The 20,113-nt window shown below is 38.0% G+C and overlaps 1 protein-coding gene across 1 annotated transcript; it reads left to right on the top strand.

Moving 5' to 3' along the window:
- Positions 1–684: 684 nt before the first annotated feature.
- On the top strand, positions 685–17,751 carry LOC139721629 (uncharacterized). Its single transcript, XM_071632960.1, has 15 exons — positions 685–745; positions 3,646–3,761; positions 4,304–4,526; positions 5,221–5,352; positions 7,092–7,208; positions 7,878–8,049; positions 8,631–8,702; positions 9,757–9,828; positions 10,511–10,582; positions 11,202–11,273; positions 12,351–12,425; positions 13,534–13,608; positions 14,692–14,763; positions 15,142–15,219; positions 16,641–17,751. Exons 1-15 carry the CDS (start codon positions 685–687, stop codon positions 17,749–17,751), a joined length of 2,520 nt encoding a protein of 839 aa, XP_071489061.1.
- Positions 17,752–20,113: the final 2,362 nt, after the last annotated feature.

The following is a 20,113-nucleotide window of genomic DNA, read 5'->3' as shown; positions in this document are numbered from 1 at the left end:
CTGCTTAAGTACTGGGAGGGGGGGGGGGGTCAACAACAACAGCAACGAAAAAAAAAATCGGGGAAAGTATAAAAAGAAGCATGATGATATGGCTTTAGATTCTGTGACTGATTTCCCCACTCCGAAAACGAAAGACACTCCCTGGTTTCGAGCAGTTTGAAGAATGTATGAATATTTTCGGATTTTCTTTCAGTTCATGTTTTTTCTCGTCTTCATTTGGAGATGGGTAAAAATTCCTCAGGCCAATACTTTTGCCTTTGTCATTAGTTCCTCGTTTAAAGTGAATGTAGAGAATCATGCTAGATGGCATTTTATGAACGTATAATGTATCATATACCAGCATAATGTGTTCGGTATAGGCTGTCTGGTGTAGCTTGTGGGGAATCTACTTGTTTGTTTCATGGTGTTTGTGTAATAATTTCTGCTGTTTGTTTGTTGTTGTTGTTGTTGTTGTTGGGTGGTGTGGGGGTGGGTTTTTTGTGTGTGTGCGTACGTGTGTGTTTGTGTGTGTGTGTGTCTGTGGGAAGACGACCGGGGTTCTGATCCACGCGCCAAGTGTGCTCCTTCACACCTATCTAAATCTGAGCTCATGTAATGCTGTGAATGAAACGCTGTAGGACTGTTTGGGAGCAGCGCGTTTGCGAGTTTCTCCTTCAACCATATCTCGTCCGAGTTTGATTGAAGATGACCAGGACTGGGCTAGTATTAATCTCTGTCTTCCTTGCATTGTGGAGCATCGTAGTAGGTAAGAGAATTTCATCAAATTTCGCTTCTTGAATCATCTCCGATACAATGCTTGGCCAGCATGACAATTTTTCCCACCCATGCTCCAACTAAGTTGATAATTTCGTTACTTTTATTCTCTCTTTTTTGTAGCTTAGATAAATGAAAATGGGGCTGTTAATGTAAATTTATTCAAGTTACATCATTACGGTGATTGTATAATCCATATATAATTTTCCGTCTTTATAGGATCTTATCATGTATGTATTTCAATGAATACTTAGAATGCTGTCTGCATGCATCGGTTGTTGGTTTGTTTGGCAAGCATCGCAGAAGACTTCCGGATTGTTAGGAAAAGTCAGTGTCATAAAAGTATAATTATGTATATCATTTCAATGTACAGGTAGTCTGGTCTAATAGAATTTAATAATGATGATTAAATATGATGATTAACCCATTGAGGACGAGTCCCGAGTATACTCGGGCAGGTGCCTATGGGAAATGCGTGTTGTATAGCAAAATCAAACCGTCCTCAACGGCTTAAAGTAGAACCAATAGTATCACACGTATAGGCCTAACCATACGCGGTAGGCCTATATTATGTCTGAAAGTATATAATACAAAGAGTTACAAAAGCTGCGTATTACAAGGTTGAATGGGTTACATTTAGCTATTTCACAGGTAACAAATCCTCCATTCATAATTCTGTCACTATGACAGAGTGACAGAGAGAGCCCTATTATAGTCGGTGTCAAAATAACGCTCTGGTGACTGGCGGCTTGAAATGTTTTCGCAGAAAGAGGGCCTCGCATACTGCATACCTGTACATTGGTAAGAAAGGTGATTGTGTTACATCTCATGTCCTTGATTAGTCCTGCTGTTTATATCTTGGACAAAAAAGAAGAGGGAAAATAATTGTGTAACATGTGGAAGGGAAGTGTCAAACTTTTCTTAATCGCAGCTTAATGGTGACGGATATGATATTTGCAACACTGAAATAAAATGATGTATTGCCTTTATTGGTTGACATTAAAAGTTACCATGTAAACTTACGCAATGGGAATACAACACGCTTTCACTTCATAAAATCAATTTCCAGTTTCACCAAAGCGCCTCTTACGGTAGGCCTACAAGTCCCCAGTGTGATCATTTCTAGAGATACAGTATGGGAGCTCCCTTGTCTTATTGTATCAGAGCTAACATATCATTTTCTCTTCAAGAACCCATCCGCCCACCCCTCCCGGCGATAATTTCCAAAATAACGGATATTTCTATGTATGATGATAGCAATCTGATAGAAACTTAACATTATTCTTTGCTTACTTGTATATCTATTTGTTTGTTTATTTATTCATTCATTTATTTATTCATTTATTTATCTATTTTCGTTTATTTCAACAGGGTAGCCCTTTCAGTTTAGAAAAATGCTCTACCAAGAAGCCCTGCACAATAAAAAGATACAAAAACATATATTCAAAAACACAACGTTACAATCAAAACAAACGTACACATGTCAACCAAATAGCAAAAAAAAAAAAAAAAATATGTAACTCAATTATACTATGAAAAGAAATACAGCAGGAATTAGAAAGAAAGAAACCGAGAGAAATATAATATGCGAGTTAAAAAACAACAACAACAACAACAACAACACAAATGATATGTCAGTTCCCGGTGTCACAGAAATAAATATATTGCACTCTGTTTATCCTAACAAAAAATCACCATCAGGCTTAAAACTTGAGAGATAAAATTCTACTCTACTTTTTAGATATTGGGAAAGATGACAAAATTTGCATACAGGTCGTTCCAAAGGTTTGACCCTTGATAATGCAAAGATCTCTTATGCTATTCCGTATGAGGTGTATTGGTTTTTAGTGGGCAAGAGAGTGCATATCTATAGTTCGCAAAGTGACATTACAAAAAACGATTATTTCTTTTAAATACACTGGCACCATAATTATATCATTTATCAATTTATACGTAATAAGATACGTTTGGTATTACCTCCTTTGTATAATCGTTTGCCAATTTAATTGTCTTAAAAGTACCTCAATATAGGAAATCTAATCGCGCCTCTCGTGTGTATACGCATGCCCCTGTCTAGGCAAGATATTGAGTTCACTTATTGTTGATTGCAGAAGAATATGATATTACATGACAGAAAATTCCTTAAAACATCATGGCCCTGATGTTTGAATTTTTTTACCCGATAACCTTAAACAATTAAAAGACAGCTTAAAGATATGATGTTAACTCAATATGTGTCCGAATATTAGAGCATGTTGCCAGTATGTGTTGTTGGTGTTTTTCACATCTATAGTTAAAGTAAGAGCTCCGAACTGAACGTACACAACAAATATGAACACTATAAACACATATTCACAACTCATTTCCACGCACACACTTCACATTTTGCACAGTGCGCCGCTGCACTTTTTTCTTCTTTTTTTTCCTCCTTATTCTTCCCTCTCTCTCTTTATCCCCACTCAGTGAGTGGAGACTTGAATATCATATTCTTACAATGTCGTATTGTTTAGACAATGATTTCTGAGACCATTATCCTCGTCAAGCATTTGCTTATGATGATGGTCTCCTGTATTTCTGTTACATCCAGAGTTCCTTAATTTGTCTTCTGAATGACAGATACACTGGATCCTATGTTTGCATAAATATATGCATAAGATAATGGCTGCTTGTTTTCATTTTGCATTATGTTAGAAAAATGTTGGATATTTTAATTTATCATTTATCTGTTTTACCTGTAAGATTCAAATTATACTGAGCTCAATTAGTTTGTTCAATTTACTTTGTATTTCATTCATGTATGAAAAAGAAATTCAGAAGTAAAATAAAATCAGTCAGTATCAGGAAGCTTTGACTTTTTCTGTTTGCCGTCGAATCCCGAAATTCTGTCTCCAGAACTCCATGGATGCGTGGCTTCTGCAACACGAGTCATCACCTCGCCGGGGTTTCCGAGCCCCTACCCTGCCAACAGCCTAGAGGAGTGGACAGTAGTGGTCCCAGAGGGGTCACAGGTGAGTTCTTCATTTGCGACTTCCTGCTTCTTACACAATGAAACAGATACAACTATAGTGTTCATTAACGGGGAAAGGGAGGAAGAAAGAAAGAGAAGGGGAAGAGGAGACGGAAAACCTGGTAGAAGAAGGGAAAATTTTCATTATTGACATGATTGATGCCACATCATAAAAGGCTTTGCGAAGTCTGTTATTATAAATCGCCATTAACTGTCAAGAGTGCACAATATATCAATCGTAGCAGTTGTAGTACTTATGGTGGTGGTGGTGTGCATGGTATAGTGGTGGTAATAGTAGCAATAAAAGTGCTAGAGGTTGATAAATTGATAAGTAATAACCATTATTATTAGTTGCAGTACCAGTGTGAGCATTTTAAGTCTGAAAGGGCCCAATCATTAAAATATGCACCACTTTGGCTACAGCTGACCTGCTATATACTACAGTGTTTCCATTATGTAGATAATTTGTTAGGCCCAATAATTCTGACTTAGAGGTCACGAAATCTTTGAAATTAAACTCTTAAACACGAATTGTTGTAACAGGCTATCCTGTCAGTCCGAACGGTCTCACTGGAGTCGCCATGGGACACCCTCTCCGTCAATCACACCTCGCCGCTCCTCCAGGGGTCGTACTTCGCCTACGTCCGCTCAAGTCCAATGGCATTCGCACTTCCCAGCGGGGTGACCACCATACGATTTTGCAGCGACACCATCATCCAAAATACAGCTGGCTTCGAGTTGGACATCGTCGAGGCGTTCGCCAACGGTATGAGCACCATGACTTTGACAGGAAACTTAGTATGAGGTTGTACACGATCTCGACTACAGGGCTCACTTCATAAAAGACTTTAGGATAGCAAGTCTTGTAAGTGAAATTTCCCATAGCAACACCCGATCAATTCTTATCGTTACCATGTCATTTGCCACTCTAACAAGACTTGCTTTAGTATCAACTTCTTGTTTGAAATGCAATGGGACCAAGAAGGGAACCATGAGTAACATCGGCTTATAAAATCTGGGCGGGACGGATAGATTGGCGGCGGCCACTGATTGGCTCAAACCTTAATCCACTGTATAGTCGTATAGTGAGGCCATGGTTGCACATCACGTTTTTGGTTTCAACGGCCCACCATAGGCGTTGCGTGGGCATAGGTTCACCGTCATAGTTGTTGCTGTTGTTGTTTTGTAATTCACAAATTACATATATATATATTTTTTTTTTTACAGTGTAAGGAGGTATGATAGTCTCCTTCATGAGCAGTCTTCTCTTAGGTTAAATCAGATTTTATCGACATCATTAAGCAAAGCTAATACTTGGGGTGTGCCCTGATTAGTCTCTGCAATGAAACCTTTTGATCCAATAAATTGTGAATCAGTGTAGATATCGGTAGCCGCATTACAAGGCAACACATATATATTAAAAAGCTGCATATTTTCAACATTTTTCCCCTCTTGAGCAGATTCATCCATCACGGCTAATCTCACTGATATGCTCCCATGTGAGGCCGGCCCGCAGTTCGTCAACGTCGAGGCACAATGTGACGGCGTGTTTGACTGCGCAGACCACTCGGACGAAAAAAACTGCGCCACTGGTAAGGCTTTACGAAGTTTATGCGCGCTTCACGGCTTCATGATTCGTTTGGGCTTTTTTTCCGAATCACGGTAAAACACTAAAGAGATATCTACGATGAGAATACTAATATGGCTGAATGCGGAACAAAATGTCTGATAATCCATATTTCATCCTATTGATAAATCGCAGCTGTTCTTTTTTGGGTACAATTTTACTTTTGTTTTTCATTTGTAGTGGAGATTCTCTTTGTAGCATAGCCTGAGGGTTATTCAAATTTACTTTTCTGCCAGTTTCTGTTAGACTTCTGTTCGCTATGCAATAACTTTTGAGGACTGCGTTGCCGTTACATTATTGTCCCTAAGAGCTAATGTCGTAAAATACTCCTTGACCTAATTTTTTCGTCCTTAAACGAGTTAACTCATGAATGGTATGACTTCAACCATATACAGTGATGTACTGTGCACACCAACCGCTTACCAGCACTTCTTTAACATTCGCGGGAATGTCACAGGATATCGGAGTTAGGTTTCCTCTTGTGGGATGTAATTTGTTTGACCATCAAACAGTATGGTCAACAAACCCAAAGAAGTTAAAGGTTAATAAATGTACATGATTTCTGGTCCTCTTGAGTCAATTTTTATGCATTCTAAAGTGGGCTATGGTGAAGCAAAAGGAAAAGTGTATAGATGAAATCCTATATTGAAATATTCCAGATGTATTGTTGATGAATTATGTTGTCAGTTTAGCATGTTGTCATTAGAATTATTATGATCGCTCTCAGTTTCATACATAAAGCACGGCGTATATTAGTATTACTTATGATATATGAATGAATATGAAGGCATAATATTATATTAAAATATATATATATATTTTTTTTTTGGACAAAAATTCAGTTTGGTAGGACACAATATTTTAACATTGTAGTGAACGTATAATGATGTTGACCTGAACTTGAAAAGTTATATACCGAAAGATTATAATCCAGTATTTACGCACAGTTTTATTATAAAGTCATGAGTTATCAAGGCCTGTTGCGAGTGCATTTTCTTGTTGGAATGTGGGCTAGTGTCAGCGTACTGCTTTACATTATTTTTTATCCTTTTTTTTAGGTCTACATTGTATTCACATTTATTATGTAAATGCATTTGTTTCTCCATAAGATTTCGCAGCTTGCTCGCACAAGATCATCATTGTAACTTGACCGTCATCATAATGTTAAACTAATCATTATTTTATCGTCAACATAGTCAATATTATCGTCATCGTCATTGTTCATAATGTTATGACAAGGGTTGTATAATGATCATTATATTCTGTCGCCAACATTTAGTCAAGGGAATTTTAGATCTTCGAGACACGGACTTTCAGAGGAAATTAAAACTTGTTCTGCGCATGCATAAAATCACTTATCAAATCCGATCTAGATTCATATCTCCCGTCGTCTCAGTCTGAGTTTTCACTACGCGTTATGGGCCATTTTGGCGTCCGCTCAATATTGATGCACTGATCACATGGGGGCGCCATTTTGCGTCCTCGTGTAATCTGAAGCTACTTTGCAACACGACGCAGGGAGAGAAGAGAACGGTCAACCCAATCGTCTAAACGTCCGCGTCGCAAATTTAAACCTCCCTATATTATCATAATTTTGGTACTGCCGCCATCATTATCGTCGTTTTCATCGTCATCGTTTCCTCGTCATCAATCGACATCGCTATCATTCTTCGACTAAAAGTGTCATAACTTTCACATAAACAGGAAGATGCGGACCGGACGCATATACCTGCAGAGGATACAGTGATTTTTGCATCCCGGACACTCGGCTGTGTGATGGGTGGACGGATTGTCCGTCCGGCGATGACGAAGCCATGTGCAGTAAGTAAAACGAGAAATAAACCCGAGTATGATTATATGTGGATTGAGTGAATGCAGCATTATTAGGAGAGCAAAAAGTTGAGGAAAATTGGAAATAGGTTTAAAAATAAAAATTAAATTCAAAGTTATGTTTAAAGTTTCGGTGCAGCCATTTCTGGATGAGAATAATACTGCGGTGAATTCATGACGTCACGTATGTAGGCCTATAACGATACCAAGAAAATATAAAGATAATTCCACTATACGAATTTCGCTTTTCATGATAAGTGCACGCTCCCTTGACTGATATTATCATTATCATCATTGTTATTATTATCATCATTATCATTATTATGCTATTTCCCCCGCTTTCTGAAATAGGTATATCAATGCGTTCTCTTATTATGCTAGAAAAGCATTAATGATTATAATATTGAATTCTAATATAAAATTGCGTGAAAAATAATACAAATGTAAGCAATGTACGCTTATACTAGGAGTATGTTCATCACTGTGCCCATACGTTTTATATATTATCCATAACACGCATTGGAAAGAACGAGGTGTAGGAAACACAAACACCTATTCAACAATCATTTCTTCTTTCAGTCGAATTTTCCTGTTATCATTTCACTGACCAATGTGTTTGTGTTTGTTTATTTTTTTTCTTTTCGTGTCTCGTTCTGCAAGCTACCCTCAAATGTCCTTCGGGTTGCTCATGTGGGGAGTCCGTCTTCACTGGGAGGTTCGGACCGGAGCAACCGCAGTGCAGCGGCGCGGACTGGCTCCCTTTCTGGGTAAACTGTACCACCGGCTGGGACGAAGACTACACCAGAAACACTTCCAGGAAAGCAATCCTCTTGTGAGATATTATATTACGTGAAAATCACAGTTTTCCATCTCAAAGTGTTAACGTCTCAAAGTACGTGCTACTGCAAAACATGGTGATTTTCTCATTGAAAATGTCCAACATTAGATTTTGTTACCGTATTACACATATTTATGTTATCATACCAAAGAGAAACCCCCTCCCCTTTCCCGGTATCCAGCATTTGTAGTTTCCAATCAAACCAGTACGAAGGACACTATAACTGCCAATAAAATGTCCTGTACATTAAGCAATTATCCAGATCTAAATAAATTATGTGTATTTATTAACCGATAGAAATATAACATAATTATTTGAGTTATTATTCACGTGTAAATCATTACCATCTGATCTTCCAGAGATATGTAAATATTTCTGTAGGTTGTTGCTGTATTTCTTGTTTATAATATTGACTTTGCTAGGCTATCTATCTTATTTGATGTTGCATCTTAACCTATATGTTTACACAGTGAAAGAAAGTATATTTGCTCGTTGATATATTCTAAAAACAGACAATTAAATAAACGTCCCGTGGTCCTTCTCTAATCTCGTTAATCTCTCGTTATAACTGTCAGGAATCTAAAAGGAGCACCAATCAACGAGCTTCACCCTGGAGTGTTTGTTGGACTTAGGAACGTTCACACAATGTAAGTTTCCCAACGAGTTTCTGCCGTACAAAATATACATTGCCGGTGTTCTAATGTAAACATTACAAGTGACTCCCGTCATAACGAAGTCCTCGGGACCGGCAGTTTTCTTTGGACACATCAAAATTTCGTTAAATCCGAAAAAAAAAAATAAAGCATACATAGCTTTAAGCCTAAATTTATTATTATAGACAATAATTTGGGGCCTACAAAATTTTGCTTTGTTGCAACGAGGGTTTCGTTCCAAACAGATTCGTTATAACGGGAGTGCACTTTATATTATTATCACTGCAGATTCTCACATGACAATAACTGCGTGACAGCAAGATTCTCTCATCTCGGAGATAAAAAAAAAAGAGTGTGAATAAATTAGAAAGTTCTGGAGAACAGCGATGATTGAACTATAAACACAACATTTTGCAGGTTTCTTTTTACTTTTTTGTTCTTCGATTTGCGGAGTAAGACATGTTAACTCCAAAAGATACAATCATAAAAAAAAACTGCCTCATACACATGAAAGGTACGGTTCAGCCTACAGTTCCCCATGTTGTTTGATTATCCAAACGACAGTATAATTCAGTTCGAAATGAGATGTCTTTAAGCTTTTCAATAATCATCATCACCAGAAAATGAAAAAGAGATGGTATGTAAACATGTTGATGGTGTCACCAGAGTTGATTTTAGTCATCCCGAAATATAATACCATATCTTGGTCATTATCCTTTATACGATGATTAGTGTGTAGTATTACTATTCAACCCACCATTAATTGTTGGTGTTCTCAAGATCTCATTGGTGTATAGTACATGTATTATCAATATTATCATAAGACAGTGTCGTTATCATTATCAATGTCATAGGTAGTATATTGTACGTATTGATAATAATCATTAAGCTGGCTTTCAGCCTATCGACAAATTTTCTCTGCAGCGACATAATCTTAATACGTTCATAATCACACACAGGGGACCTGTACATAGAATCACCTGCCGAGAGAGCTCATTCTAAGGTTTTATACCACTCTGTGATTTTCTTATCCAAACTTCTCACACAGCGATATCTCATCTGCTAACTTGACTCGTTTTCCACCGGGAATGTTCGACGGATTGGATCGAGTGGTGAAAATGTAAGTTAACCGATCAGTCGAAATTTAAGGTGCTCTGGAGCTGAAGGGGTCTTTGCTAGCCAAAATGAAGGAAAAAAAGAGAAAAAAAGAAAACCTATAGTATACCCTGACACGCACAGCACAAATTCGTCAAGGAAGGCAAAGTAAAAACCGAATCGCTTGATTTCCCGCGTAGCGTTTTATGATTATGTTCCACATACTAATGACATGTTTGTGTTCCGCATCAATCGGTTTGTTTGTTTGTTTGTTTGTTTGTTTGTTTGTTTGTTTGTTTTACAAAGTATGGTATCAGAAATAGGAAGGAACAAGGGAACATCATAGGTCACAGAATGAACTTTATACGTATACATCAAGGAGTTACCAAAGAGATGTGTAGAGCGATAGAAAGAGCCAGAAAAGGAGATAATTACACAGAAGTAATTTCATGATACACACATATTATATTACATAACATAATATACCTTAGTAGCTGAAAGTAGTTCACATTTTAGTTACAATATGCAGCATATCCACCCTTTCTGTCTGTCTGTCTGTCTGTCTCCCTTTCTCTCTCCCCCCACCCTCTCTCTCTCTCTCTCTCCTTCCCATTCAGGAAAATACTCAGGCAAAAGAAGTTAACAAAAACTGAAAATCCGAATCAGGCACACTGGTGTAATTCCTGTTGTTTCATTTCAATTAATAGCATCGCCGATAATAACAGCCTTACTTATCTAGAGCGAGGAGCGTTCCTTCACTTGTACAACCTGCGTCTTTTGTAAGTAATACTCTTTGATTTGCTTCTCTCTCTCTCTCTCTCTCTCTCTGTGTTGTCACATTTCTTGTGGAAAAGTTTTCTTGTATGAATCACATTTTGCTCCTGACTTCAATCACATATCCATTCATGACCCCTTGATGTAGAAGTTATTTTTCGATGAAAGCAATGCAATTTAATGAACACCTCATGTATGCATAGGCAATGTAAACGGGAGGAAGAAAACGTCACTGTTTTTCAGTTATTCCTTTTTATGTGGCGTCCTGTGCGCACCTCTACGTTGCCATGTAAGTCATGTGACTTCGATATCATTATATTTATGTAAATCTTTGCAGTTGCTTGGTTCACAAAGACCCAAAAAGTTTTCCTTACAGGGCGGCGAAGAATATGTCTAGATAAAATACACCTAGAGAGATTCGCCTCCGAAATTCTTTCTGGTGAATGATTAAGGATAACGCGTAAGAATATAACCTCGAAGTGGACATGTCCAATTATATACTTATATAGAGTTATATTATAGTTTTTCACTCTTCTACGTCTCTATAGTTTGACAATAGTCGATAAGCGTCTGTGAAACACAACTTTTAATCATGCCGTATCTCTTCTAATACTCTCTATACAGATATCTTGATTTGAACAAAATTGCACGACTTGACGACGGATGTTTTCTGGATCTGCACAACCTATTCTTTATGTAAGGATATTTTCGCATTTTTACTGGAAAAAGCTAAAAGGAGGATGTAAATGCGAAACATTCAGAGTTTTCAAATGGCATTCAGACACCTATACGATATTATGGGAGTCCGTTTTCTATGTTTCTTTTGGATGTCTCGTCTTTGCCTCACTTCATTTAATCGCTATATGAGATGGTCCTTTTAGCGTGACATGAAACCAGTATTGTGCATAATGTGGTGAATAGATAATAGATTATATATTAATATAGACACACACACACACACACATTATATATATATATATATATATATATATATATATATATATGATTACATAATTTGGAGAAAATAATCATACCTATTTTTTATATAAAGTTTGGGATCATGATTATCATCAATGGTATCCTGTTCCTTCAGGAATGTGAATACATGAAGGGTTTGTTTGCAAAAACCGATAAGTCCATTTTTGAAGATTTTGAAGTACGATCTCTGTCATAAAGTACAAAACGATATCTTTTAAATGATATATTGGTCACTTCATACAAAGGTATATTCTTTAAGTTATGGTCAAAAGAAGCAAAATATTTCTTATCATTCTCTCTATTTTTCCTGACCTTTAATCTCAAATATCTCCATTTGGCAAATTTGGACTTATCGGTTTTGCAAACAAACTCTTCACATACTATCAAAAATAGCGCATTTTATGTCTGTATTAAGTATATCCCTTATTATATACTGTATATATATATATATATATATATATATATATATATATATAATATATATATATATATATATATATATAATATATATATATATATATATATATATATATATATATATATATATATATTATAGGCAGAGAATCTAGCAGTGGTGATATTGATTTTGTCGAGTATTGAAACGAAAAAGAATCGAAGTTTTAGAAACAGAGTAACATTTTCACCTACACGATATTGGTGCACATTGCCAAGGGTCAATAGAATCAAATAATATACTATATAAAAATTATGATTTCCCTTATACCGTTGCGTAAAACCATCTCACAATTTGCCTTATTTGTGTCTTATCTCGTCTTTTCTTATACCCCCATTTAGAGGCATGAAAAACAATAGTTTATCAGTCATTAGACCGGGCACTTTTGCCGATTTGGGACAGTCGTTGGAACGCCTGTAAGTATTATATAATGCTTGTTTAAAACTTTCCGTTCTCAATGCAATGCTTAAAAAGGAAAGTTACCAAACCGCTGCCCGCAATGCAAAAAAAAAAAGACACATTAATCAAACCATGATTTCACAGATCAGTCAATAAAACATAGAAAAAATTAAAGTGGAACAGAATGTTTATCAATATTGGTACAGCAATTGTTATTACGGTTCGTTGTGCAGGCCCATAAGTTCGAGGGTTCAGGAGGTTCCTTGGACCCCCCCCCCCCCCTTGAAATAAAAAAGTGAAAGCGGGCTTGTAGTGGCACAAGAAAAGATGAAGCCTTTTCTTAACCCGGAAGTGGCACGAGAAAGGACAAATTGCACGGGGATCTTATTTTTGGTTATTCCTCTTTTTGCCTCTCACTTGATTAAACCCGGAAGTGGTCCACTTTTTCTAATTCTGAACCCCCCCCCCCCCAAAAAAAAGTCCTAGTTAACGGGCCTGGTTGTGAAGGTAGGGTGAGAAGCATACAATGTATTTCAAAGTCAATGTTCATCCAGGTCTGTTCTGAGAAAGAAACATTAAGCTGTCTGTGAAAGATATACAAAGGGGCCCATGCTTCATTACCAAGTTATATCGTTTATGCTCACTCCATTACCATGATTGCAATTGAAATGTAAACTTGACTTATGTGTAATGTACCGTCGTTGATTTCGAACATTTACCACAAACTTTCAAATTACGATTGGACAGAATGGGTGATCTCCCGTTCTCATACCTGTTCTTATGCACCTTCTGGACGAATCTGAAACAATAAGGTTTATCACATCTTTACCACAACTGAAAACTGTTTCACTCAAGCCAGAGCACTAATTTGCCATGTTTCATCCAGAGTAATTATGACATTCATTACTTGGCTGTAATAATTTAACGCGATGTACACGATGTGTCGTGTGCATTTACGCAATCGCACATTGCAAGGTGGTAATCTATATGGACTAGATTTGAACTTCCTTGCTGTGTAAATTCCGCCAATATGTTCTTTGTATTGCGACTATCTGCCAATTTAAAGTTGCAAGGATCTTGTTGAGAGTAACCGGTTTCTCTTCTATCCCTCATAAAAAATATCAGAGTTTTGCCGGCTAACAACATCACGTCTATCAACAGCTCACTATTTGACGGAATAAGAGAGAAACTTTTGCTCGTGTAAGTAAATTCAAAGTGTCTTTTTTCCCTATACACAGTCTCTTTCTCCCTTTCATTCTTCACATCTTTTTTCTTTTTTTACGGTGTATGCGTCTGGTTGAAAGAAATAATCGCATTCCAACAGCTGAAAAAACCTCAACGCGTTTAAATCGTTATCAAATAAATATCCTTCATTCACGTATTTCATTTCCATTTATTTTGCACGTCTATCACCATTCGCAACAAAACAGGACGCAATTTCCCAGCAAAATAACAAAGAGAAATGATACATTCAATCTGGAATTAAGGTAAGTAAAATTGCCTTAGAAAATACGCCTACAGTGGTTACAGAGCTTGATGTAATCAGTATATCAATCATCAGACAGCACTTCCGGAGTGGCATAGATGAAGCTGCTACCATGATGTGTAATTGGAACGACAAGGAATTATATATGCGGGAATCCTAAATGTTATTTTCATGTCAACTGACTTGTTTATCTTACACGCTAAGATACACCGTAAGATACACGCTAAGAATGAAATTATCCATCTAATTCACATCTTTGTAAATTTTACTTATATCCTCGAGGATGAGCTAACTTCGACGATAAGCTCTATGGGGCGCCAAGTGTCGCACGTTCGATTTTGTAACGAAATCGACCGTGCGACACTTGGCGCCCCATAGAGCTTATCCTCGAGGTTAAAGGCCACCGCCTGAATGTAACTAATGATATCGTTAACATGGTGCGATAAGCAAGGGAAAGATAAAGCAATGAAATAACTGTCACATCGACAATGAAGGCAATGCTGGCGAATTCAGATCTATTCGTAGCGGATTTTTTGCCTTTTTCTAATGAGTCCAATTACTGTTGTCAGCTGCTTTTCATTCCATGTGGTGTAAATATTTTCAAAATATAAAGAAAAGCCTAACATGATGTTTTCGTTCCTTCCAAAACAGGTGTTGAACATTGTATGCGCCTTGGTTTTATGCATGATCCTGCGGTACTCCTTGCATCTGTGTGAATTGCAAATGCTGCTTTGTCCTTGAAAAAGTCATAAACTGAAGATCTTTTACATTGTCTTTTGTTCCTTAATATCAAACAGGAGCTTCGAAGATAATCCTTTGTCTACTATCGTGCCGGGAACATTTCAGAATCTGTCGAGGCTCACTGACTTGTAAGTTTTTGTATTCTTTCTAAAGTTCTTGACCCCCCCCCCCCCCCCCCAGAAAAAAGGATGGTTTTTCAGATGATTTCAATCCATTTTCCGCTTTCTGAAAAAAATGTAATTGTTCATATTCAACAGAGGTATTTACGTGTTTTCACAGCTGGCCAAGAAGCTTCTATTCGTGTATCTGAAATAAGATTCAATGCAAATTAAGATCTTATATTTGCATAAATAAAATGTTCATGTTGTAAACAGACAAACAGTTAACAACAGACATGAAGAAAATGACGAAGAGGGGTTATCGAACATTTGAATAAATCTGCCAAAACGGGAAAGTTGGCGATAAAATGATTTTGAACCTATCTCTCACCATTCATCCCAACATAGATATCTGCTTCTTCGCCCACGTACTCCACTTCGTCTGTACCCAGAAATATATGATGGTCTTGATAGCCTTCAATCATTGTAAGTACACACAAACAAAAGTATATATTATATCATATATCATATGGATAATCATATATCATATACATATGGGGGCGCAGTGGCATAATGGATAAGACCCGAGTTCGATACCCGCCAAGCGCTTACTTCCTTGGACAAGACGTTTTTACCCACTATCTTGTATGTCCCTCTCGACCCAGGTGTATAAATGGGTACCTGGCAACGCTGGGGAAATGATAATGGCAGGGCCTATCATTATTATTATTATTATTATTATCATTATTATTATTAATATCATTGTTATTATTGTTATTAATAATATTATTATTATCATTATCATAATTGTTATTATTATCAATATCATTATTATTATCATTATTTTATATACCAATCTTATGAACGCGCTTAAAATCAAATCGCCTTGTTACATCCATGGAGCTACAGCTCCATTTAACATTTTACATCTCTCACCATCTTAGACAGAAATCTTTTCTCAAGGACATGGACTCGATGACACCAGATTGATACTATCAAATATAACGTGGTGAAAGTACATTATATATAATACATATATATATATATATACAGATACAAGATATGACAACAAGTTAATATCATATTTGACGCGTAGGATATTAATTTAGTAGGTAAGGGGGTTAAAGGGGCTGTACAGTTCATGTTTTTTTACATTCCTAAGTGAGATAATGAGAAACCTCTTATGAAATATGAAAGGGCATGTAATAAGAAGGATTCAATGCTTATTTGATGAAAATTGGTTTTCAAATAGCTGAGATATCCAAAAAAAAAAGTGATGATAATAAAAGTCTATACAGGCCACAACTCTACTAGGATATCTGTGTTTCACCTTGTTTTTGGATATCTCGGCCACCTCAAAACCGATTTTCATCAAATAAACTTTTGATACCCCTTAGAATTGCATGCTCTTTAACATCTCATTGAGTGGTTTCTGAATATCTCGCAAGATGTTAAAAGCTAAATCCTCATCTCGACCAGGGGCCGATTGCATAACATTTACCGTTGAATTTCAATGGTAATTACCGTCAAAATTAGGCATCACAGCCAATCAGCATCAAGGATTATAAAATTTACCGCTAATTTGAAGACTTACTGCTAGAAAAAAGCGGTAAGTCCAGCGGTAATGGTTTTGTGCAACAGGGCCCAGAACTGTACACACCCTTTAACATCAACTTAGAGATTTATAAATGACATGATATCATGAGTTGATAATTGGTGAACGAATTTTCCCCAAATCATGGAGCAACAATCCAGGAATCATCAAAGACAAAATAACCTATTTCTATCTTTTTAGAATATACAGCCTTAACCATCATTCGTACTTTTCTAGTTGGGTGTGCGTGTGTGTATGTGTGTGTGTTTGCATTTCAAAATACATTGTTCTGCGTCATCTTCGTGGTCTCCAGATTTGTGTACGACCCTCGACTGTGCTGCATCGCCCCCTCGGGGGTCGAATGCATTGAGCGGGAGCCTCCTGAACCCCTTTTCACCTGCCGCATGACATTCCTGCACAACGCCGCCATCAAGTTCTTTATGTGGCTTCTCGGATTCGCTGCCTTGGTCGGCAACACGATCGTGATCGTCTCTCGGCTGCGCATCAGACACACCAGCACCATCTCCCACGTCCAGTCCATCCTCATTTCTAACCTCGCCGTATCCGACTTCATCATGGGTCTGTATATGCTTATCCTGGCTGCCAGTGATGTCTACATCGGTGAGTCCTACTTCTGGGAGGATCGGTCCCACGAGTGGCGAACGAGCGGCACGTGTCGCTTCGCTGGCTTCCTCTCCTTCCTGAGCTGCGAGACGTCCGTCTTCCTCATCACCGTCATCAGCGTCGACCGCTTCATCTGCATCGTTTTCCCCTACACCAAGAAGCGACTGACGGTCCGGTCATCCCACGTGCTGACGGCCGCTGTTTGGTTGCTGGCCCTGATCCTCAGCTTCACGTCCGTTCTTCTCTCCGTTCTCGACCCGGATGCCTACGATCTCAGCGACGTCTGTGTCGGGCTTCCACTTATCAGGAAAAACACCGACTTCATGTCGACACTCGACAACGAGACCCTCACTAGTATCGGCATTAAGCAGAGCAAGATCATCGCCGCCTCGTCGGCGTCGACTTGGCAGTTCTCCACTGCGATCTTTCTCGGCGTTAATCTCATCTGCTTCACCGTTACCGTCGCCGTGTACATCGCCGTATTCATCAAAGTCCGCCGTGCCTCGTCCACCATCGGCCGCAAGAAGTACTCCTCCAATGAGGTCAAAATGGCCATCAAGCTCTCCCTCATCGTGGCAACCGATTTCTTTTGCTGGATGCCCATCATCATCCTGGGGATCGCTGTCCAGGCCAATGATGTCTACGTGTCGCCCAACCTGTACGCCTGGCTGGTTGCTTTCGTTCTCCCCATCAACTCGGCTATCAACCCTTTCCTCTACACACTGGTTGACAGATACGCGGATAAACTGAAGTCCTCCATCGGTGGATCCTCTGAGTCAGGTAACCAGTCCACTCTCTAGTTCAAACTCTTTGATTCGATCACAAGGTCAGGTACGGCGTATGAAACGCCGGTTGTCTTAAAGATCTTATATGTCCCTTTTGCAAATGTCACAAAATTATCCATGATTGAAGGATAATGTTTCCGAGCTCGTGTCTGAAATTTTTACGGTAATGCACCATAGAATTTTTAAAGGCGAAAAAATACCAAAACAAAACAAACTATAACCTCGTGTCATTCGAGAATACGCTCCCCTTTTGTATAGAACATAAAGGATGTAATTTTTCGGGGTCAGAATGAATTCACTGGGAATCTATCGTTTTCTCCCCCATCACAAAGCAGTTTACACTCCAAAAACATCGGTGTTAGATTTAACACCATGGGTGTTAAATCTAACACCGATCAAGTGGTAATAGCGGACCACACCCACAGGTGTAGAAAGTATGTTGTGATGGTGTTGAAAAGTGTTCACCTGGCACTTCGTGGTGTTAATTTGACACTGCGCTGGTGTTAATTCAGTAATGATACCGCATGGTGTTGATTTGATGTTGCTGGTGTTATTGTCAATGGTATAACACCCGTCCAGCTTCAATATGAGACCACACCAACTGGTGTTACTATATGGTGTTAATGTGACTGACATCAATCATGATTATGAGTTAATATCACGAAATTTAAGTTTTAGTTGAAGAAAGCTGAAGGTGTTTAAATCGAGATGAATATATCAAGTTTACATAAATCATGACATAATAAAGGTTCTTCGCACTCTAGAAGCTGTCTAGATTATGTTGTGACATTACGCAAAGGATTAACGAATCTGTTAAATTAATTTACGCCTTTGTGTGTTATCTTACTTCAACAGGGGGACAAATCCAGGCAAAACGGACCCAAGAAAGTAGTCTGGATGCAAGTAAATAGTAAATAATACAGTTAAACGACCAAAAATTGAGTGAATAAACCTCGCTCATCGTGTTCTCTCACCATCTGCGTTTAGCGACATCATCACCATTATTATGCCACCACCAACACTCAAGAAGTAGCCAAATGACTCTTGAGGGATTTTATTATCATTTTTTTTTCAGACCTTGCATGCATATAATGATGAGGGGGGGGGGCGGTAAACGGTCAAGAGTTGAATAGAATCGTCTACCGTTCCATGTATGCTTTGAAACCATTCGTCTGGGTATTAATCAAAGCTTCTCTAATTTTACGTCATCCCGAATGAAGAATATTGGAGCAGGCTACATCTTATTTATACCCCACCCCCCAAAAAAAACAACAACAACAACAACAAACAAACAAACAAACAAACGAAATCGTGAACATGGTGTGCATCCGTTCTTGCTGTTTAACATCAAAAATTTCGAAGCAGCTGTTAATTGCGTCAACATTACAAGACCTAGGCACCCCTTGTCTCTTACAATGTAGTTTAGGTCATAATTTAAGGAAACACTTTCGTACATCGCATGACTCCTCCTCTGTACACATCTGAGTACAACGCTTTCTCTATATTCCTCTTTATTTTAGATCAATATAAGATTGTCGTGAGGGACCCATCCAAAATTAGATTGAGAAAATATTGACTTCTAAATGTATTAGATTGAGATTTTCGATTGGTCTCGCATCTCAATCTAAAGAATTTAGAGAGAAGGGGGATTCCCACACGTGTGGATTTATACGAGCACATGTAGGCCCTACTGTGAATGAGATTTGCACCTTAAGACGCCTTATGGCAAGTTAATCGTGCAAACCACTAAACCAATGAGACTGTCACGTGAGAAAACTTTATTTTTCATCTTTTCGGTTAATTTTGAGAAACTTTGCTTACGACAGAATGATGGGGTAGTTGTTGCTTCCGTTATAGGTTGATAGCCATATTGTTGGTGATTTAGTGATTCTATTCTAAGAACAATGTCAATATACACGCAGCATTAACATGTTTTCGATATAAGTAGATAATTCAGATAAACAGATAGATAGATGCGTTCTTAATCAGCACAATGAATCGATGTATTCCATCAAGCTTGTGACCCAAACCAACTTGTGGGTTACAGAAACAATATGGAATGAACAAACGTGTATCACCCATATGAATGCGTCATGTATAGATGTAAGATGGGGTGTCAAAGTGACAAATAATTACCTGTTTTAGTGCGATTTGATTCAAAATGTCAGTGTATCCAACTGGAAACGATTTTGACATCAGTCACTATTAAATGGAAACGTAATGCATTGACAGTGTCTACAACAATGTTTTCATTCTTCTCTTTTGAAATTCCCTCGTCATAAAAGTTATATCACGTAACAATCACATATCGCAGACGTAAGTCTTAAACTACTCGCCCTTTATTGTCGATCTACATAGCGCTTTCTTGAAAGAGCAC

Source organism: Diadema antillarum, unplaced genomic scaffold, assembly GCF_040938485.1.
Source record: "Diadema antillarum isolate AM-2024a unplaced genomic scaffold, OU_Dant_1.0 scf00000146, whole genome shotgun sequence".
In the NCBI taxonomy this organism is placed as follows: Eukaryota; Metazoa; Echinodermata; class Echinoidea; order Diadematoida; family Diadematidae; genus Diadema; species Diadema antillarum.
Note: the sequence above shows the minus strand (reverse complement) of the source record. Positions and strands in the feature narration are given on the sequence as shown.